General features: G+C 40.8%; 1 protein-coding gene across 1 annotated transcript in view; it reads left to right on the top strand.

Moving 5' to 3' along the window:
* The window catches only part of LOC137321923 (fibrocystin-like), a 440,431-nt gene that overhangs the window by 260,287 nt on the left and 157,027 nt on the right, over positions 1-23,117 (top strand). The window contains exons 42-47 of the mRNA XM_067984789.1: positions 688-821; positions 4,698-4,810; positions 7,025-7,130; positions 11,839-11,973; positions 14,050-14,188; positions 19,983-20,232. Coding sequence (XP_067840890.1) covers positions 688-821; positions 4,698-4,810; positions 7,025-7,130; positions 11,839-11,973; positions 14,050-14,188; positions 19,983-20,232 — 877 coding nt within the window. The remainder of the gene's footprint in view (positions 1-687; positions 822-4,697; positions 4,811-7,024; positions 7,131-11,838; positions 11,974-14,049; positions 14,189-19,982; positions 20,233-23,117) is intronic.

Genomic DNA, 23,117 nt, shown 5'->3' with positions numbered 1-23,117 from the left:
AGGAAAAAAGATGATGGAATGAACATCATACACAATATAGCAAACGTATTTTGAATGGAAGTGTATTCTTTTTTCACTGCACTACTCACTTATTAACCTAACACCTTCAGAAACACAATAAAATCATTTTAATTACAATTGAAATTTTGCAGCGCATTGCACACTTTGGTGCTTTCATTACATTTGCTGTTCACAAAGATCGCAGATGAGGGAGTGCCATTCGGCTCATCTAGCTCATCCTACCATAGAAATCTACAACTCCCCATCACAACATCTGACTGCTTCTTGACTGATTCCAGAGGTACTGCCTATACTAACTTATCTGGGAGTGCATTTCAGTATTAATCTCTCTTTGTTTGGAGAAGTGATATCTGCCATTGGTCCTGAATGTGCCATTTATCAGTTACTGTCTGTCCCACATTCATGGTTTATCTCAAAATAGTGCTCAGGGTTAACCCTTTCTATTTCACTTGGTACAGTCTATATCTCAGTAAAGTCCCCTCTTACTAGCCCCCTTTCAAGGCTGAAAAGTTCATGTTTTTTTTATAACCTTGCTTCACAAACTCATTCTTCTGACACTATGAAACTGGTGATACATGTCTGTTTAAAGAATTCTAATGAGTAAAGGTTGGTTTCTGCCCTAACAGGAATTGATTGTATTGTGGCGTTGTATTTGTGTTATTCCAGAGGACGGTGAGGAGAAAGGGGTCAAAATGGTGAATAACACAGTGATTGGGATCAGTGGCACTGATGGACTCTCCAATATTGAATCAGTATCTCCAGCTGGATTTTATATTAAAGCACCCACCAATTTCATTGAGGTATGCTTGGTTACACAAGTTATTGTTTCCTTCCTCCCATTTTAGATGCATTTTTCCCTCTAACACAGCAATGCACAGGCCCATGCACAGATGTGCATTGTGTCAGCCTGGGCTTATTGATAGCATTCTTGCTTCTGAGTCAGAAGGTTAAAGGGTTCAAGCCTCACTCCAGAGACTTGAGCACATAATCCAGTCTGACACACCAATGCAGCACTGAGGGATCGCTGCACTGTCAGAGGTGCTGTCTTTCAGATGAGATGTTAAACCAAAGCCATGTCTGCCCTCTCAGGTGGGTGTAAAATATTCCATGGCACTATTTGAAGAAGAGCAGTGGAGTTTTCCTGGTATCCTGGCCAATATTTACCCCTCAACCAACAAAATGAAAATGGTAATTTATCTCATTGCTGTTTGTGGGACCTTGCTGTGCACAAATTGGCTGCCGCATTTATAACAATGACTACACTTCAAAAGTACTTAAGTGATATTTCACTCAGATATTCCTCAAAGTGAAACTGCCAATGTTAATGTTTACCTGAATCAATTTCTTACACTCTGCACTCATGCCCATTTTGACCTGAATTGTGATTGCCAAAGCTAATTTCATATAGGAATCGTACAACAGCCAGGAGGAAGATTTACTATCAGTCTTGGCTGCATTTGAATCCAGATTCCAGAGGTGAATCATAGAATCATAGAATGGTTACAGCACAGAAGGATGCCATTCAGCCCATTGAGCCTGTGCCGACTCTTTGTAAGAACAATCCTGTTAGTCCCATTCCCCCGCTCTTTCCCCGTAACCCTGCAAATTTTTTTCCATTCAAGTATTTATCCAATTCCTTTTTTAAAGTCATGATTCAATCTGCTTCCCCCACCCTTTCAGGCAGCGCATTCCAGATCATAACTATTCGCTGCGTAAAAAAGTTTTTCCTCAAGTCACCTTTGGTTCTTTTGCCAATCACCTTAAATTTGTGTTCTCTGGTTCTCGACCCTTCCGCCAATGGGAACAGTTTCTCTTTATTTACTTTATCTAAACCCTTCATGATTTTGAACACTTCTATCAAATCTCCTCTTAACCTTCTCTGCTCTAAAGAGAACAACCCCAACTTCTCCAGTCTATCCACATAACTGAAGTCCTTCATCCCTAGAACCATTCTAGTAAATCTTTTCTGCAACCTCTCTAAGGCCTTCACATCCTTCCTAAAATGTGGTGTCCAGAATTGGACACAAAACTCCAGTTGTGGCTGAACCGGAGTTCAGCATTCAACATAACTTCCTTGCTTTTGTACTCTATGCCTCTATTTATAAAGCCTAGGATCCCGCATGCTTTTTTAACCACTTTCTCAACTTGTCCTGCCACCTTCAAAGATTTGTGCACATATACTCCCAGGTCTGTCTGTTCCTGCACCCCCTTTATAATTGTATCCTTTAGTTTATATTGCCTCTCCTCACTCTTCCTGCCAAAATGTATCACTTCACACTTCTCTGCGTTAAATTTCATCTGCCATGTGTCCGCCCATTCCACCGGCCTGTCTATGTCCTCTTGAAGTCTGTCACTATCCTCCTCACTGATTACTACACTTCCAAGTTTTGTGTCATCTGCAAATTTGGAAATTGTGCCCTGTACACCCAAGCCGGAGTCATTAATATACATCAAAAAAAGCAGTGGTCCTAGTACCGACCCCTGGGGAGCACCACTGTATACCACCCTCCAGTCCGAGAAACAACTGTTTACCACTACTCTGAAGATTGCATGCTTTTTTTCACTGTGCCACTAACTCCCCTGTCCAGTTCCATTTTAAATGAGTTAATTGGCGGTATTAACTACAACTGATGAGAAACTAATGTACTCAGCAAACACTTTTAATATGGTGGGAAACAGAAAAATCTCCTGTTTCACTTGAGGCTAGACCGTTTTGTACTTATGTCCTGTCACAGCTCAAGTTAAGTAATTTGGTTACATTATTTGCACCTTTCATCATTTAAAGGCTTGGATCATGACCTTTCTTAGTTGTCTTTTCTTCAATCAGAGCACATTCAGTTGTGCTAGCCTGTTTCGGTACTAGAATTATCACTGTCGCTCTTCTCTTAACCCTCTCCAGTACACTGATGTCCTTTTGGAGTCCAAAACTGTACAGTTATAAGAGTCATTGCTGCTACATTCTGAAGTTTTCTGAAGCAAGCTGGATTGGGGGGAGTTTTAACCTCCAAGAATGGGTGGGTTGGAATTCGGGTGGGAGGTGAAAATAGCGTTTCTTTGGACTGGCTCCACTTCTGGGTTTACCGTGGGCGCATTTGGATGTATGCGAGGAACGCAATGGCCGAGGTCACATCCCCGCTTGTGGGTAGGTATTTAGCGGGGCAATTAACATCTTTAAGAGTTAAGTGGCCATTTTTATAATTGAATTTAACTGAGCTTTAAATTTAAGGCCTCCAGGACAGCTTTCCTGGGGCTCGTGAATCTCGGCAGGTAAAAGGAGGCGAGAAGGGCCGGTTCATCAGGTTAATGCCTTTATTGCATTGTTTGTGGGCCAGGAGGAGCAGGAGTGTTTCCTCCAAGCCCAACAAGCTTATCTGCCATGAGCGACCCTGACGATCAGCTGACCCAGGATCCCACGCGATGTCTTCGACTGTCCCGATGTCTCCGACCTCCCGATGTCTCTGACTCTCCTGATGTCTCCTGCCCTCCTCTGATGTCTCTAATCTCCCTGATGTTCAACCCCCCCTCCGCCGATGACTACCACCACCCCCGCGATATCCGGCCCCAAACCCCCCCTCCCCCAATGACCGACCCTCAGGGTGGCTTTCCTGGTACTGTTGAATCTCGCCAGTTAAGTGCCTTTGTTGCACTGCTTATGGGCCAGAAGGAGCAGGAGTGTTTCCTCCAGGCTCAACAAGCTTACCTACCGTGATCAGACCCCCGCAGTCGACTGACCCCCCCCCCCACCCCCAGTGGCCAAGACCCCCCGCGATGTCTCCAAACCTCCTGATGTCTCCAAATTTTCCAATGTCTCTGAACCTTCTGATGTCTCCAGTCCCTGATGTCTTCAGCCTCCCCGATATCCGACCCCTCGCCGATGACTGGCCCCCCACCCCCCGCTGATGTCCGGCCCCAACCTCCCAATGACCGACCACCCCTACCGCGATGTCAGACTTGCCTGCCATCCGCTCCTTGGCTGCTTTTCCATCCAACAGCCAGCCAACTTGTCAATCTGGCTGGCTGTCGCGCGGGATACCCAGAAGTAAAATTGTAATCATTCAATTAGGTCGCGATCGCACATTTCGACCCCCCACTCTCTTCCTGGCTCCAAGTAAAAATCATGCCCTGTGTCTCTAAAATAGCCAGGAATAGCCAGGTCCCAAAACACAGCTGAAACTTTGCCTCATTAACAACTGGCATTAAGTTTGCACTGTATGTGCAGACTCAGTAGTACTACAGTAAGTTATTATGCAATACTTGCGTTGTTTGTTTTCCAGGGTTTGATTTTGTTTAAACATTTTCATGGTTGGATATGATTGGTGCTCTGATAATGTCATTGTGTCACCAGTTCAAATACTGCATGCACATCTGTCTCCAAACGGTCAGAACTGGTCTCAGAAATTCCATGGTATGGTTTATGTTCCTATACAACGAAACAAACACAAACACTGATATGGAGCTGATGCACTGACCCATCTGACTAGGTGAAAGGATATCAAAAATAATAGTAAAGGGGGAACTGAATTTACATGGCATCACCTAAATACCAACACCTTTGGAACCAACTTTTTAATGCCAATTTAAAACAAATGGACAACTTGCAAATGAGCTTTTACTAATTTGAGAGTCTTATTGCTCGGTAACTATTTAGTGAAGATTTAAAGTTTTCTTTCATACAGAATAACGAAGTGTGCACCAGTGGTTATGGATTTTTGTATCACCTGCCTCCAGGAGGATCTTCTCGGGCTCCACTGGGCTCCTTCAGCATGAACACAGCTCACTCTTGTCTCAGGTAATTCCTAAAGGAAACTAACTGAAAGCTGTTACTGCTGTAAATGAACCACAGGACAGAAAATACATTTACTGGATGGGAATAATGGATCAGAACAATTGGTCCAATTTAGAATAAAAAACCCGGGGACTGATTTTTCCTGATGTTTGCTCACAAGGAATGCCCATTTCTTTGGCTGCAAAGGCCAGGTAAAAAGAGTTGGGGTGTCCTGGCAAGATGGGTCTCTGCCCTCCCTTATGCTGCCTTGGAATTGCCAGGGCTTACCTGGTGGCATGCAGAGCTGGGCCTACACCTGCAGTAGGTGCAGGCCCATTGCACTGAGATGAAAGGTGGTGTTTCCTGAGAGAGTGCTCACTGGACATCCCAGTGCAGGGGCACCGAGTGAAACGAGGAGCTATGATCTACCCCCAAACCCCCGCTGACCGGAGGGTGGGCAGGGGTCCCAGGGGCAGACCGAAGACAGACAGCAGGTAGGTTCACATTATTATATTCTCTATCCCCTTTCCCTCCCCTCCCAGGATTTATACAGACAGTCTCCATCAGCAGGCAGGAAGTGCTGATCTATGAGAGGCCGACAACTGCACTCAAATTTCCTTTCCTTTGTGCCAGTGTTAAGCCCAGCTCGGAAATACTGGCATCTGAATAGGAGCAGGGTGCTTTAGATGTGTCCAGAGTGGGGACAGAGAGGCAGTTAGGTAAATCTGCCCTTTGCTTTTTTATGTCAGGGATGGGGGGGTGGTGACAGGCAGTCAGCACATGTGCTGTCCTAAGTGCCTTCAGTAGGAATAACAAATCAGAATTTTGTGCGCAGCAAAAACCAACCTTCTAAAGCAACATCAGAAGCTTTTTTGTTATGGATACAGTGTAAAAACAGCCGAGAAATGTGAAGTGATTGTCAAGTCCTTTAATGAGCTTGAGGTCTCTTTTTCAGGATTGGAATCTTTTCAAGACTGCATTACAGACATTACAGTCCCTTCAACAATGCATGTGGTGCCATTTATCCAATCATTTCCATTATTCACCAGGTACCATAATGGAGGGGAATTCCTGGTGCATAATGGAAATTGTTAGATAATTGAGAGTTCCTTACACTTATTCTGACACAGTAAGCTTTTAGCTTTTGATTGATCTATTTAGATAGCCTAATCAAATTCCCAGCATGTGCAGATAAGACACACATTTTTCCATTTTAAAATTAGTTCCAGACACAAAATCCTGATTCTCTGGTCTCCCAACCCAAAGCTAAATAGTAAATTCTGCAGGAAGTGGACATAAAGATAATAACAACTTATGAGGGGATACTTTAATGAATTGGAACCCTCGGGTTCTAACTTTGCCTGCCTTTAGTGCATTTTATGAATTTGGGCATGTGCTCCCGATTATTTTCCAGCTATTAAAATTGATCAATGGGAGATTGTTGGCAGAAGGTGCCCAAATCCCTGATGTTTGCTCCTTGTGGGCGAGCCTCTGTGTCAGGACACGGTTTCATAATATTACTCCGCCATATGTTATAAATCCCAGAATCTGTGAAAAGTCAATTAAAAATGCTCATCGCAATTTAGCGGGTTTATGCAAAATAAGGTGGGAGAAGATATAAAGGGGGCAGAAGAGTCCCAAAGAAAAATTCAGTTGAAGTGTTTTGGGTCTCAGCCAAGATCGAAGCCTACAAAGATTAGTCTTTGGAGCCAAATTGGATGAAGTGGAAGCCCTTCTAGGCCCTCTCCCTCCATCATGATACTTTGAGGCCTTCCCGCTGCTACTCAAGCCTCTCCTGGCGGACCTAGGGCAGGAAGATCCACTGGGAATACAGGCCCTGCCTCCCTGCCGTCACTTGCACACGGTGGATGGGGAGGGGATCAGCAGCGGCAGTCTCTGCGTGGTGGGTAGATGGAAATTTAGGTGCAGGCGGAGAGGCAGGGTTAGGCCTCACCGAACGTTTTGTCCGGTTTTCTGCCATTATCCCATCCAGATTCGGGTGGAATTGTAGAGAGGAATATCCAGTCCAGAGTGTTATTTGATATATTTTCCTACTTTTGGGATTTAGCAAGTGGACTGCAATAATCTCTTACAATCCTGGAAATTTAAAAAAAAATCATTCTTGGGATAGAGGCATCATTAACAAGGCCAGCATTTATTGACTGTCCCTAGTTGTCCTTGAGAAGGTGGTAGTGAGCCATCTTGTGAATTAAAAACATGATGATTTTGTTTTACCAGGTATGGCCTGTGGGTGTATCCAGAGTATCATCCTCAGGATGGCAGCTCTCTCTCTCCAGCAATATTCCAAACTTTTACCGCTTGGAAGAACCAAGGAGGAGCTCAGGTAAGGGTAGAGATCAACTTTGTCACCAACAGGGGCTGTCCAGCATAACACTGGGGATTGAACTTTTGATGTCTGCATGTTGTTTCACAATTACTTGCTCTTCCCTGCTTTCACTACATATCCCTCAGCAGTGGTGTATGCTGCTTGTATCACGTTCATAAGGAGGGGATGGGTGGAATATGAAGCCAACATCAAAACCATCACCACCATTATTTATTGTTGCTTTTGTGCCATTCTCTGTTGGCTTCATAAGGCAATAAGACCGTAAGACCGTAGGAGCAGGAGAAGGCCTTTTGGCCCTTCGAGCTTGGCAGCCTTGGCTATGCAATTTAATGAGATCATGGCTGATCTGATTTTTACCTCAACTCCACTTTCCCACCTGTTCCCCATATCCTTTGACTCCCTTGCTGATCAAAAATTTGTCTAACTCAGCCTTGAATGTATTCAATGACTCAGCCTCCACAGCTTTTTGGGGTAAAGAATTCCAAAGATTCACGACCTCTGGGAGAAGAAATTCCTCCTCATTTCCAACTTAAACGGGCAACCCCTTATTTTGAGACTATGCCCCCTAGTTTTGGATTCCCCCATGAGGGATAACATCCTCTCAGCAATAATCATGGGCAATTTTAACTTTCACATAGATTGGACAAATCAAATTGGCAAAAGTAGCCCTGAGGAGGAGTTCATAGAATGTATTAGGGACTGTTTCTTAGACCAATATGTCAGGGAACCAACCAGGGAACAGGCCATTTTGGATCTGGTAATGGGTAATGAAACAGGATTAATTAATGATCTCAAAGTAAAGGATCCCTTGGGAAGCAATGATTATAACATGATAGAATTTCACATCCAGTTTGAGAGCGAGGATCTTGGGTCTGAAACTACTGTATTAAACTTAAACAAGGGCAATTATAAAGGAATGAGGGCGGAATTGGCTAAAGTGGACTGGGTAAACAGATTAGATGGTATGATGGTGGATAAGCAGTGGCAAACATTTAAAAAGATATTTTATGACTCGCAACAAAAATATATCCCTGTGAGGAGGAAAGACTCCACAAAAAGGGTGAGCCAACCATGGCTAACTAAGGAAGTCAAGGATGGTATCAGGTTAAAAGAAAAAGCATACAACATGGCAAAGGTTACTGGTAAGTCCGAAGATTGGGAAAACTTTAAAAACCAGCAAAGGATGACTAAAAGAATAATAAAGAGGGAGAAAATAAATTATGAGAGTAAACTAACAAGAAATATAAAAACTGACAGTAAAAGCTTCTACAAGTATATAAAAAGGAAGAGGGTAGCTAAAGTAAACATTGGTCCCTTAGAGGATGAGACTGGGGAAATAATAATGGAAAACAAGGAAATGGCAGAGGAATTGAACAGATATTTTGTATCTGTCTTCACAGTAGAAGACATTAATAACATACCAATAATAGTAGAAAATCAAGGGGCAAAGGGGAGGGAGGAACTAAAAACAATCACTATCACTAGAGAAAAAGTACTAGGAAACTAATGGGTCTAAAGGCTGACAAGTCCCCTGGACCTGATGGTTTGCATCCGAGGGTCTTAAAGGAAGTGACTGCAGAGATAGTGAATGCATTGGTTGTAATCTTCCAGAATTCACTAGATTCTGGAAAGGTCCCAGCAGATTGGAAAACCGCAAACGTAACACCCCTATTCAAGAAGGGAGTGAGACAGAAAGCAGGTAACTATAGACCAGTTAGCCTAATATCTGTCATTGAGAAAATGCTAGAATCCGTTATTAAGGAAGTAGTAGCAGGACATTTGGAGACTCATAATACAATCAAGGAGAGTCAACATGGTTTTATGAATGGGAAATTGTGTCTGACAAATTTATTAGAGTTCTTTGAGGAAGTAACGGGCAGGTTGGATAAAGGGGAACCAATGGATGCAGTATATTTGGATTTCCAAAAGGCATTCGATAAGGTGCCACATAAAAGGTTACTGCACAAGATAAGAGCTGATGGTATTGGGGGTAATATACTGGCGTGGATAGAGGATTAGCTAACCAAGAGAAAACAAAGAGTCGGGATAAAAGGGTCATTTTCAAAATGGCAATCTGTAACTAGTGGGGTGCCGCAGGGATCAGTGCTGGGGCCTCTACCATTTGCAATATATATCAATTACTTGGATGAAGGAACAGAGTGTATTGTGGCCACATTTGCCGATGATACAGAGATAGGTGGAAGAGCAAGTTGTGATGAGGACACAAAGTGTCTGCAAAGGGATATTGACAGGTTAAGCGAATGGGTAAAAATTTGGCAGATGGAATATAATGTGGGAAAATGTGAAGTCATCCACTTTGGGAGGAAAAATAAAAAAGCAAAATATTATTTGAATGGAGAAATACTACAAAATGCTGCGGTACAGAGGGACCTGGGTGTCTTCATACATGAAACACAAAAAGTCAACATACAAGTGCAGCAGGTAATCCGGAAGGCAAACGGAATATTGGCCTTTATTTCTAGGGGGATGGAGTATAAAAGCAGGCCATTTGGCCCTTCGAGCCTGCTGTGCCATTTAATGAGATCATGGTTGATCTGATTTTTACCTCAAGTCCACTTTCCCGTCTTTTCCACATATCCTTTGACTCCTATGCTAACCAAAAATTTGTCTAACTCAGCCTTGAATGTACAGGGTGCTGGTGAGACCATACCTGGAGTACTGCGTCCAGTTCTGGTGCCCTTATTTAAGGAAGGACATACTTGCATTGGAGGCGGTTCAGAGAACGTTCACTAGGTTGATTCCGGGTATGAAAGGGTTGCCTTATGAGGGAAGATTGAACAGGTTGGGTCTATACTCATTGGAGTTTAGAAGAATGAGAGGAGATCTTATTGAAACATATAAGATTCTGAGGGGACTCGATAGGGTAGATGCTGAGAGGATGTTACCCCTCATGGGGGAATCTAAAAGTAGGGGGCATAGTCTCAGAATAAGGGGTCGCCCGTTTAAGACGGAAATGAGGAGGAATTTCTTCTCCCAGAGGGTCGTGAATCTTTGGAATTCTTTACCCCAAAAAGCTGTGGAGGCTGTCATTGAATACATTCAAGGCTGAGTTAGACAAATTTTTGGTTAGCATAGGAGTCAAAGGATATGGAGAAAAGACGGGAAAGTGGACTTGAGGTAAAAATCAGATCAACCATGATCTCATTAAATGGCACAGCAGGCTCGAATGGCCAAATGGCCTACTCCTGCTCCTATCTCTTATGGTCTTATGGACCATTTTGCGATAATGCAGAGTGCTATGTATGTGCTGGCCAGTCATCAATATCTATTCAATGTTAAAAAAGACAACAAACAGACATAAACAGAGTGGAACAAACAAGCCTCTGTTCTTTTCAAAATTTCAGAACACCAGGATGTTATTCCACACATTGTTCAAATGCTGTTTTCTGGGCTGTGCAGTCAGTTCTTTTTTCTCTGTTCGTTGGAAATGGGTATTTCTGGTCTTTTTCCCAATCAACTCAAAAACATCTTCTTTCCCACTGTTTATTTTCCCACTGTTGTCCTAAAGTATGGCACTGAGGAGATTAAAATTCTTAAATGTAACTACTTTTTCCATATTCAGTGGCCATTAGCACTGTCTCTGATGATGTTCTTTGATGCCCGGTGTCAACTTGTGCAAAACCAACGTCAGATTTCCATCCAGATTGAAGCAATAAGAGTTCTTCAAAGTGCCCTGTCATTTTTATTTCATCATTTCTAACCTAAATTGAGAAATATTATTTATGTGGGAAATTGGATAACACCCAAAGTTCTTTAAATGGAAATATATTTCTGCTTTCTCCTCAAAGTGGACTATGTAATCAGACAGAGTTTTGTAGAACGATTTGATTTCTGCAGCTTATGTCAATATTGCCTTCCTAAATTCAATTAGATTTGTTAAAACCCGAATCAGTAATATTTGTATGAGGGAATAGCTGCAGAAACAAAAATGATAGTTTCACAGATATAACATCACAAGTTAAAGAGCAGTCTGAATCAATTTTCTCAGGCTGTGAAAAGTACAAAAATAAACAGATTTTTTCCATTGAAAACATTACAAATGTTATAAACAGAAGTTGCCAGTCTGCCATGTGATACAATAAACATTTCCAGTTACAAGGCTGAGTACAATTTAAGCCTCATTTATGGGGACATTATCATACCACATGGCTAGCAATGTTGTACGCTCCATTTGGGGGTGGGAACTGTTACATTGAATGTTTTTCTTCTACTTTACTTCAGTTTGCTTTAACAATGTTTTCCTCAACTCACAAATGAAATATAATAAAAAAAACTACAATTAACGTATACAGAGTTTATGCAGCTATGTGGAATAAAAAGGAAAAAACAAATGCAAATGCTGGAAATCTGAAATAAAAACAGAAATAAAATGCTGGAAATAAAAGCAGGCCAGTCAACATCTGTAAAGAGAAAAGGCAAGTTATGACAGTTAAAGAATCCTCCTTTCAGGACGAAGAGAACAGAAATCTAACACAACCAAAATGTCATAACAGTTCTTTTCTCTTTTACAGATAATGACCAACTTGCTGTATATTTCTAGCATGTTCTGGGTTTATAGAGCCACGTAGATTGTTTTTCCCATTATTAACTGATACTGGTGAACAATGTGGTTGTCTAATTGATGCAGTTCTTGGAAATGAAGCCTTTCTTTCTACACACTTGTTTCTCACATTTGATTTTATAGATGTTTAAAAGCGGTAATATTGAACTAAGAAGTTTCTGGGTATATTCCTGCAAAGAATTTGGGATTGATTTGGTGGAAATTCAAAGTAACAGCTGTATCTCTGATAGTTTGGTGCTAGGACATCTCAGTAACCAGGTGAGATTAATGGTCTATATTTTTTACATTTAGTTTTTTAAAAAAATAACAAGAATACTTCATAACCAATTAAATTTTTTGAGAATTCTGACTTGAAAACTGTGAAACAAATATTTGGTGTAAACTGTTGATGAAATGCTGATTAAATCCTTTGAAAAGATCCATGCAGATATCTGGATAAGGACAGGATTGAAGGTTGCAAGCATAAATATGCACATGGTTGATCAAATGCGGTATAGAACCCAGTAATTTCTATGTTAGTGGAAGCAAAGAAGTACTATTTGTATAATGCTACTGGTTGACTGATGTCAGTTACAATATTTGATTCATTTTCTGGGGTTTTATTAGTTACCTTCAGGGCACAGGATGACATTTCATGAAGCTTTAATATCTTGAGGTTTTACTTGTGATTCGTCAGCTCTCTTTGGAGTTCAATAAAGTCCACGATAGAGCAAATTTTCAAGGCTTGTAGAAGGAATCGGCTTCATGGACCGAATGGCCTTCTATGCTTCTGTATTTTCTCGCGTTATCGCAGATCTATAGTGATATCAAGAACAAACAAACAGTAAAGAAAACAGAAAATGGAACCATTTTGATGTCAGTGCCTCAGTAATGAGGACCTCGTCTTCCAATTTGTAGCTCTTGGTATTTTTTAGGTTATTTTGGAACTTGAGAACTGCTATATACATGAGTGCAAAAGAAGGAAGAGAAAGAAAAGGGCGTTCTGTCCATTTAGTTTGTCCTGCTACTCAGGACCATCTACAGGTTCCTTTCATCTCCCTCCTACCTTGCACCAATCCCATATCCCTTCACTCTCATTTGGATGAGAAATCTATTCTTTTATTCTTTAATGAGCAAGGTAGCTGTTTGTTTAGTAAGTTAAAGTAGTTATGCCATAAATTGTATTTAAGTTACAGGCTTAGAAACATTTCTCCTGCTTAAAAAACTTTTCCATATTTCTTTAATGATTTTAATAAGTCAGAACATATTGATCTTCTTTACCAATGGGAATAAATTTAGTCTTTGAAGGGTTATAAAATGACCCAAATAAAAAAATCATGGAATAAAATTAGAAGCAAATCTAAAACCAAATGCTATCATGGTGCTCGTGAATATTCAGACTTTGGCTGTTTGCATTTCCAAGGATGCAGTCTGTCAGAGTTGTTGCAAGAGCATTTGCAGATCCAAAAGCATTCAGATAAAGAAATGCACAAAACCATCAACAAATGTACAGCACCATGTAAACCATGTCCAATGTGAATACAACAGAAAGACTCCAGAACTTGTTTGATTATATCTTCTCAAAAAAGCATGCATGAACTGACCCAAACTTAGTTTATATGCTTATGAACCTCCTCAACCTCTGCCAATTTTTAGAAAAAACATCTCAAGGTGTTTTACAGAGGGGGGGGAAAAAGTAGACATCAGGCATGGTGGTTGAAGAGAGGAGGTTTTTAAAAGTGGAGAAAGAAATAAAAAGGGAAGGAGGTTCCAGAGTGGGACTGAGGGCGCTGCTGTCAGTGTTGGAGTGAAGAGGGAGAATGATGTACAGAAGGTCTGAATTGGAGGACCAAAAGGTGCAAGAAGATGTAACCTGGAACGATTGCAGAAATGAGGTGTGCTGAGGCTATGGAAAGATTTGTAGATGCGGAGTTTAAATTCACTGTGTGGGGGACTATAGAGCCACTGTAAGTTAGTGAGGTTGGGGGTGGTGGCCAAGCAGCACTTAGTGCAGGACTGAATACTGTTGGAGGAGTTTTAGACAAGCTGCCAGTTTATTGAGGGTGGAGGATAGGCAAACCAGCAACAACGACAGTGGAAATCAAGTACTGTACAGACAAAGAAATCAGCTGTCACATCCCTCATTTTGTATATTATTAAATACCATATATTCATCGCCAGTGCTCATGGACAGATTGGGAAGGAGAAATTGAGCGCAGTATCATATTTCCGTGGTGAAAATTAACTCAATTGTAGTGACAAAAATAAAGTCCAGATACAATGCCACGGCACGAATTTCTGTGTGGGACACATTTGCTGCTATGCTCAAAAGAATCTTTTGTATTTATTGAACAGGATACCAGATGTATGTCAGCAGGCATAAAAACTCCTAAGCGATACAATGGGCTTTTGATTTCCAATACAACATATGCTAACTTTGACCTTGGAAGCTGCAGGGCGATAGTCACATGTTCTGGGTGCAGAACTGGACAAGGTAAGGACTCTGGAAAGTTTCATTAGTTTTGAATTTTACCAACTCATTTGCAGTGATCCTGTTCACAAAGGAGCGCAAACAATATAACATACTGTACCATCTCCTGCAGCGAGAGGGGTCGGAGGGAAGAGAAAATCCAAAGATACATCACTACATTTAATATACTGTCTGCTAAATTGTTCCTGCAAAAATAAAATCATTGCTTATCAAACTCAGAAACTTCAATAATCTCAGCTTGATCATTTGAAGGTTTTATAAACTTATTTAACAATAGACTAAATGATCTTCTGTGGTATTGCTTATGGACAGTCAGATAATATGCCAATGTATGACAGTTAAAGTAAAAGTGCTATTTGCTAGACTTTTAATAGATTATGTAGATATACTAGATGTGCGAGTGGTTAGGATCTGGAATGCACTGCCCGAGGGGGTGGTGGAGGCTGATTCAGTCATGGCCTTCAAAAGGGAACTGGATAAGTACTTGAAAGGAAAAAATTTGCAGGGCGACGGGGATAGGACAGGGGAGTGGGACTAGCTGGATTGCTCTTGCATAGAGCTGGCGTGGACTCGATGGGTCGAATGGCCTCCTTCCGTGCTGTAACCTTTCTATGATATTAAACCACAGTGGTAATGCAGATTGAAGATTTTTTTGCTTATTTTAATATTTTCTCCTCCTTGACATCTGTAAGTCTTTTCATGCAACACATTTTACTACAATGGGTCAAGCAAGAGTGCATTCTTCCTGCTCCCAGGCCTCCTACGGCATATTCCAGTTGGAACCAGTAAAGACCAGATTAGGCCAGCTTGCCTTTTGGACTGGTTTGAATCGGCTTCAGTTGGAGATTAGAGCACATTCTAGGAGGTGCGCAAGAGTGGTCTGGTGTGACATCTCTGTCTCTTTTTTCATAACTCCATGTGAAGAAAGCGTAACCCTTGATTACATCCTCCTGCTATTAGTTCCACTGAGGTCACAAACTCATCATACGGGCATAAACCCACATCCTATCACTCCTCCGCCTTCATGTTGCTCCAAAGTGCTGCACCATTTTGTTACCTAAGCATTTGTGAAGTGTCAAACAAGAAGCTCCACTATAAGTGACCTAAGCATTTAACCTTCCTCCTCCTAGCTACTTCTGTTTTCTGGAGCACTGAGCTCTGTGTCTCCACATTGCTTTAAAAGAGAAATCTTTCTTTTTCTACCCCTTTTTTCCGTCATCCCTGCTCCATGGAATTCTCTCCCTAAATTCCTCTCCCTTGCTACATACCTCCCCACCTTCAAAAGCAACATAAGAAGAGTAGACCATTCATCCCCTTCAGCCTGTTCCACCATTCAATTAGATCATGGCTAATCTGTACCTCAGAGCCATTTATCCGCCTTTGTTCCATATCCCCTGATAACCTTACCTCACAAAAATCTATCAATCTCAGTCTGAAAATTTCAATTGACCCAGCGTCCACAGCCAGTTGCGGGAGAGGGCTCCAGATTTCCACTACCCTTTGTGAAAAGAGTCGTTCCTGATTTCACTCCTGAATGGTCTGGCTTTATTTTTAAAAGGCTCAGCCGCCACCACTAATTCCTAATCCTGTTTGGGTTGCGTGTTGAACTGTGAAGTGTCTTGGGACATCTCATTGTGTTAAAGGCACTATGTAAATGTGGGTTATTGTTGCAAATGTCTACTTTTTATTTTTATGCTTTTTTCAAAAGGCTACGTAGAAACTATTATTAAAAAAAATGAGTAAGATTACCAGTGCTGCTAAACTTGTTCAAATGATTCCAATAATTTTAGATTTATTTCACCAGTTCCGATATTTTGTGACAACATGGCTTAAATTATTTGGAAATAAATGTCGAAGTCATTTGATATGGTCGTTATTAGAAGTGTGGCTGACTTCATAAGCAATAAATTCACTAGTAAATTAAACAGTTCAGTCTCACAAGTGGAGTAATAACTATCAAATGGCCAGACATGCTGTACTATGTATATAAAACACAATCATTTAAAAAAAATAATGGTGAGAGGTTATATTTAAATTCTGGAATTCATTTTGAGCTGGGCTGCTGGAGGACTTGTTTAAGTTCATGTTTGTATTGGGTCTTGTGATATGCTGCTGACAGTCCACAATATTCTTTAAGGGTGATTGGGGTCAGATTGAGGTGGAAGCCAGCCTGCTCAAACCCTTATCCATGCTTTCATTACCTCTAACTTGACAGCCTTCCAACCTCTATCCCCAACAAACTCGATCTTGTCCAAAGCTTTGCCCATATCTTGTCCCGTACTAAGCCCCACCCACTCAGTCACCCCTGGAAGAAGACGACTGGGAAATAACTGTCCAGGGGAAAAAGGCAGGATTCTTCTCAGGAGAAGTGAGCTGAGTAACAAAGCATAGGTGTGATAATTAAAAAAACAACATTGTAAACCTCCACGTCCTGTTTGATCAAAAGCTGTTTTGAACCACATATTCTAGCCTTGCCTTAATGGTAGCACTCTCGCCTCTGAGTCAGACGAGTTCATGGCCCACTCCAGAAACTTGAGCACATATTCTAGGCTGACACTTCATTGTAGTACTGAGGAAGTACTGCACTGTCAGAAGTGCTGTCTTTTAGATGAGGCATTAAACTGAGACCCCGTTTGCCCTTTCAGGGCAACGTAAAAGATTCCATGGCTTTTTTGAATGAAGGGAGGCTACCTCTCCTGGTATCCTGGCCAACATTTATCCCTCAACCAACATCACTGATACAGATTATCCAAAAATTACAGTTTTGACGAATTTGAAGCAACATTGCCTCTGCTTCTTCTTCACCCCAGCCACCACTCATGCTTTCTTTACCTCTAACTTTATTTCTCCAATGCCTGCCTCAACAGCCTTCTAAGCTCCACCCTAGACAAACACCATTGTCCAAAACTGTGCCATCTATATCCTGTCCTGTACTGAGTCCCACTCACCAGTCACCCCTGTCTCTGTTGATATACAGTGGCTCCTGTGTCCATTTCAGACCCAGACTCCTAAATTCGTTTAGACTAATCGGAGCTTGCAATGCAATTAAAGGGACCGTTGGAGGCCACTCACAAAAAAGTCCCAAAACTTGGCTGAATTTTGTTTTTCTGTGGAACGGAAGGAGCAGGAGTGTTCCTCCTGTCTCCACAAAATAACTGCAGGCCACTGTTGGCCCATCCTCGCACCACTCCCAATTGCCTCCTCCTCGGACGTATCTGTGGGCCTGGGCGACGGCTAAATTTGTTAAGCCCCGATGGGCGAGCTGCTTTGGGGGCCTTATTGGCACCCACAGCTCACCTGAGTGATGATGATGAGGCCCAAAGATGAATTCAGTTCAGTCCTTGGGTCTCTCTGTTCTGGCACATTGTCGCTGTCTGCCTCAGGAATCGCACCCGCTTTGAAGCGCTAACAAATTTAGACACCGGTGAGTGGTTGCAACATTCTAATAGTATTGTGCCTGTAGATGACATAACGTTACGTGACTTACTGGGCCAGAAATTGCTGCTGAAACAACGGAGGAGATCAACAGCGCTCTCCGTTTTTAATGGCGAATTGAAGGAGCAAGTTCCTGCGTTTGCACATGTGCAGTGAAATGCGGAAATCGTGAACTTGATCCTAGTGACTCGCTGGCGATATGACAGCTTCGAATTAAAGGGCCATCGCACGCTGTGATCAGAGAAATCATTGAAAAATCATAAACTTGCTTATCTACCTAGCTGCCTAGCTGGAAAGTAACTAATTACACCACAAAACAGGTATGCTTAAAAATACCAGGTCTAAACTAGGCTTCAAAAGTGTGGTTAGTCTTAATGACTGCCAAACAACTAAGAATTAACTTTTAAAAATGTGAAGTCTCCTTAGTTTTTGGTTGTTTAAAAAAAAATTAAAATTTAATTTTTTTTTCCCTTCTGACTCTTTAATTTAATTCAATTATTTCTTTGGCTTTTTATAGAAAAAAATATTTTTTTTTATTTACAATTACATCCAGAATATTAACTTTAAATGAACGAAGTCTGCAGGCCTGCTTGAGCCACGCAGCCTGAATCTGTGAGCGTGATTTCTCTTCCTGACAGATTTTGTGGGCGCGTCTTCCATTCCCACAGACTGTTCCATCCGTATCAACTCACGCTGCTCAGAGGCTGGGTTGATAGCGCACAATATTTTTAAAGTTCAAAATCAAGCAATTTGACGCCACAGAGCCCGCAGTAAGTATTTACACTAATTTATTTCGCAGGAGCTTTGCCTTGCCGGTCTGTGCGATTTCTGGCCCATTAAGTATAATGGGGCTAAATTAACATTACATGACACTCCCACTGTGCTGATCCAGCAGAATGTGGCATCCACTTTGACTGCTTGCTAGTTGTTCTTCTCTTCATCACCCATTTTCCCTGAACTGTAGATGTGTGTCAGCTCCAAAAACTGTATGTTTCAGTACTATGGCACCAATTTCTCTGCAGCTCACTTTCCTTCCACCATAACAAATGTAGATACCCAAGCAAAATTACCCAAGGCATCATTTGTGAGAGTTGATCGCTTGTCACTGCTGACATTTTATTTACTGGCAGTCCAAAGGAAAATAGCCATATTCGATTTGTTGCTTTCATACATTTCCTTCATACATTTTAATTATTTTTAAAATATAATTTTAAATCTCTGGCCCCTTTATTTATTTAATACATTTTGGGGCAATCACATTTTCTTCCTTTTATGTAATTCATAAAATTATGGCAATTTTCTTGAGATAAATGGCTGCTTTTGTTTAATGTATGTAGGCATACTGAATTAAGTGCCCAACCCTGTTTTCCTTAAATTTAATTTAATATTTCTCACTAAAACCCATTTCATTAAATAACTACCTCTATTTCATTTATAAATTTTGCAGAAACTGCCATTGCAGTAAATGCACACTATTTTTATTCAATTTAATTTTTATTAATTGAAAATTTTTCAGGAAATTTCCTCAATTACTCCAACTTTCCATCAGGAATGTGACGGGAAAGCCACTAGCATATTCCAAAATTATACATAGTCTGTGAATGCCCACAATCACCACTCTATCTGACATGATCTGTGACACAGAAATTTACACAGAAACCCAATGCTATAACTGGGCAGTTTTTATGCTGTGAATTCTCACCTACAAGGACCTGGGATGGAATTGCCCCAAGCTGATTTCACATTGACCATTACAGTAATAAAAAAAGAGCAATTTATTTCGTAACCCTGAGCTGGATTTGAAGTCAAATCCCAAAGTTGAAGGATAGTTTTATTTTCTTATACAATCACTTGAATAATGCAAATTTTGCCAATTAAAAAAAGGGATTAGATTTATATATAGATTTTGACATACCAACAGTGGAATTAATTATTATAAATAATATTGTTTTCTCAGGATTTCTATTTTCTTTTACACAACTACTGTGTTTTTGATTATATTTTAATTTTGTAATATCCTTGTAGACCTTAATATATCTCTTACTTCTAGCATTATGTTTCAGGGCTAGACTGTAAATAAATCTTTGGCTAATTTAGGTGTTTTCTCTTTTAGGAGTGCAGGACTTGTCACTGTTGATGTGATATAAAAAAATAAATACACGAGTAGGGGTAATCAGGTCATCCTTCACTCCCAGCTGGAGAATTGGAGCTGCAATGTTGTCGCTCTGTCTCTGAACTGTGCTCTCCTCAAGTATGGCTTCCTTGCTAATAGTGAGGAATTGCAGAATAACCCCTTCTATTTATTAGCTTCACTGTATGGTATGCAATTTTGGTAATGCTTGAACTTTGGCCTCTTTTTCAGGTGGATTCACCATCAATGTTCAACAGCTCTTCTTCATAAATTCACCCAATCGGGTTGCTTTCCCATTCCCACATGCTGCTGTACTCAGAGATCTGGATGGATCATTGTCGGAAACTAAAGGAGGGTGGGTTCTTCCCACCATGCGCACACTCCCTGCATCCTGCCAGGAACACGCAAACTTCAGTCAGCCAGCGGTTGGTGGCAGCGTCTGTAAAATGAACATCTCGGTTCATCGCATGTCCGTTGGCCTGTAAGTATGGGAGATGAGGGAAGGAGCACCAAAACACATAGATTTGATTGTGGTGACAAGAATATTATAAGGTTGCACCTGCAAATCAGGCAGCTGTCATAGTGGAGGCAAGCTGACATTCGTTTTAATAGGGCCTTAAGAAATTCACAATTTTTACTGTTTTATGAAATACTGTAGATGCTTTTGAAGATTATTTACACAATATAAGAAGCAGAAGAACGTGCCTACAACAATTGGAAGCTATTTTTGGACTGTTGGATGCTAAGGCAATTTAGACAGTTATAAAGGGGTAACTGCATCACATTTTGGAAGCTAAGACTCCCACTTAGAGCACAACTACAGTAATCACGCTTTAGTGCCAATAATTGTCCCAGTTGGTGCTTTTAGTCCACTGCCGTGAAATATTTACTGTCATATCAAACTTACATCAGATTTTGGTGAGTGGCACTAATGTCTCCCAAAATAGCCTTGAAGCCTAAACTGTTTACTGTGTGGGGATAAGTGGGTGAAAAAAAGACCTGCAGTCTTAATGTATTATATGATTGTAATATCAAGCTCAATATAAATTGCTGTCATATTACTTACTTCAATCTTAAGTTAAATGAATGGAGGACTAAATAAAGAGCACATGAAGGTTGATTTTCCCAATGTCTGCTACTGATGCAGAGCCTCATCCACCAGAAACACACATCGGAAAATCACGGGCACGCTCCCATGATTTTCTGCCCATTCATTTTAATGGACGGAAAATCATGGAAGCATGCTTGTAATTTCCTGCCATGCATTCCTGGTGGATGAGGCTCAATACCAGGAGCACGCATTTGGAAAATCTGCCCCGAGAACCTCATTTTAAAAAAAATCTTTCAGCAGTTTAAAATAATTAAAATAAATGACAGCTTGCTTTTCTGTGTTTATTTTGTTGAGATTGTCAGAAAGCTTTGATGTCTTCTCTTAATCTGGCTGCTGTTAAGTTTTGGTTCAAGTATTCATGTTTGTTATAGTTATCACCATGACACCCAGCAGACGTATGAGGATCTAAGATTTCATTCATCCCATTCTCATCTAAGTCTGTAATCTCCACATCATAATTCAGCGAATGAAAAAGTCAAAGGACTGAAATAAATCTTAATTTTTATCCTCTTGACAAGCTATATAATATTTACACAATTAAAACGATACTCTTAATTATTCAAATACATCAATTTGACAGCTATGCAACAACTGTGCATTTTTTTCAAGACAACATACTGACAGAACATTGTCATGCAATGCCCATGTAAAATGAAACATGAAAACTGCGGTTAATGTGCTGATTTGGCTGCTTCTGCTTGCAAAGCTCAAGACCCAAGTTATGTGGAGCAACATGGTGATTGTAGCTGAAGTTTCAATTATATACAACTTGCTTGCAAGATTTTATACTGTCGATAGTTAACCGCAAAACTGTAATGCAATGTAGGATGATTTGTCATGACTGGTGTTACTCTCTGCTGAGAGGCAATTGTTTTTTGATCACGTCATTTATAAAATGCCAGCAGATGTGAAACATTATAGAAAGCGAAAAAGTTTGAATGGCCCATTCAAATGTTGTTTGTTACAAGGACTTTCAACTAGTGAATGGGGGGGAGGGCTCAGGTGGAAAAGATGGTATAAATAATAATTCTAAAACAAATGAAAAGGAAGAGAGTAGAGCAATAGTCAGAAATTATGCTTTAGGCACTACAAGTGAAGAGAAAACTAAAAGATGTAAAGTAATTAAATCAGGAGAAATAAATAAGAAAAGTGTGACAAAAACAACATTAGAGCAGAAGAACAGGTTAGGGTGTGTGGCCCAAATAAGTGTTCTTTATACAAACGCACAGAGTATAAGGAACAAATTGAATGAATTGCAGGCGCAAATTCAACTTAGAGGGTACGACATGGTAGCCATTACTGAGACATGGCTGCAAGATGGTCAGGACTGGGATCTGAATATACCAGGTTATAAGGTCTACAGGAAGGATAGGGAAACTGGTAGAGGGGAAGGAGTAGTCTTAGTAATTAAGGATGAAATTACTTCAATGATAAGAGAGGATATAACGAGAGATAAGCAGGCAGTGGAGACTTTATGGATAGAATTAAGAAATAGAAAAGGATTTAAGACTGCAGTGAAAGTTGTGTATAGGCCCCCTGGTAGCAACTGTGAAGTGGCAGAATATACAATTGCAGAGATTAGACAAGCATGTAGCAAAGGCAGGGTGGTTTTAATGGGGGATTTTAACTTTCATATAGATTGGGATAAGCAGACAAGCTCATGTCAGAAAGGTAGTGAATTTCTTGCGTGTGTTCAGGTCAGCTTTCTGCAACAATATGTCCTAGAACCAACAAGGGGGCAGGCCATATTAGATTTAATAATGAGTAATGAGCCAGATTTAGTTAACAGCCTAATGGTGCATGCACATTTATCTAATAGTGATCATAATATGATCGAGTTCAACGTTTGAAAGGCAGAAACCCATATCAGCTACTAAGATTCTAAATTTAGGTAAGGGCGACTTCAATGGGATGAGACAGAGACTGTCCACAGTAAACTGGACACATCTGTTAATGGGTAAAATGACAGCAGATCAGTGGATGGTATTCAAAAAAGAATTTAATGTAATGCAAACCGATTTATACCCCTAAAGGGCAAGAGCTCTACTTGCCAAAAGAAACAGCTATGGGTGACAAAAGAGGTAAGGGACAACATAAAACTAGAAGAAAAAGCATACAAAAATGCAAAAAATAGCTCAGATCCTGGCGACTGGGAGAAATACAAAGAACAGCAAAGGGTGACAAAACACATAGGGCTCGAATTTAGCAGGCCTGCGGGTTCCCAGCGGGTGGTCCTCCGGGAGCGTGGTCAATAC

This window comes from Heptranchias perlo, chromosome 5 (genome assembly GCF_035084215.1).
Source record: "Heptranchias perlo isolate sHepPer1 chromosome 5, sHepPer1.hap1, whole genome shotgun sequence".
Taxonomy (NCBI): Eukaryota; Metazoa; Chordata; class Chondrichthyes; order Hexanchiformes; family Hexanchidae; genus Heptranchias; species Heptranchias perlo.
This window is presented reverse-complemented; position numbering and strand designations above follow the sequence as displayed.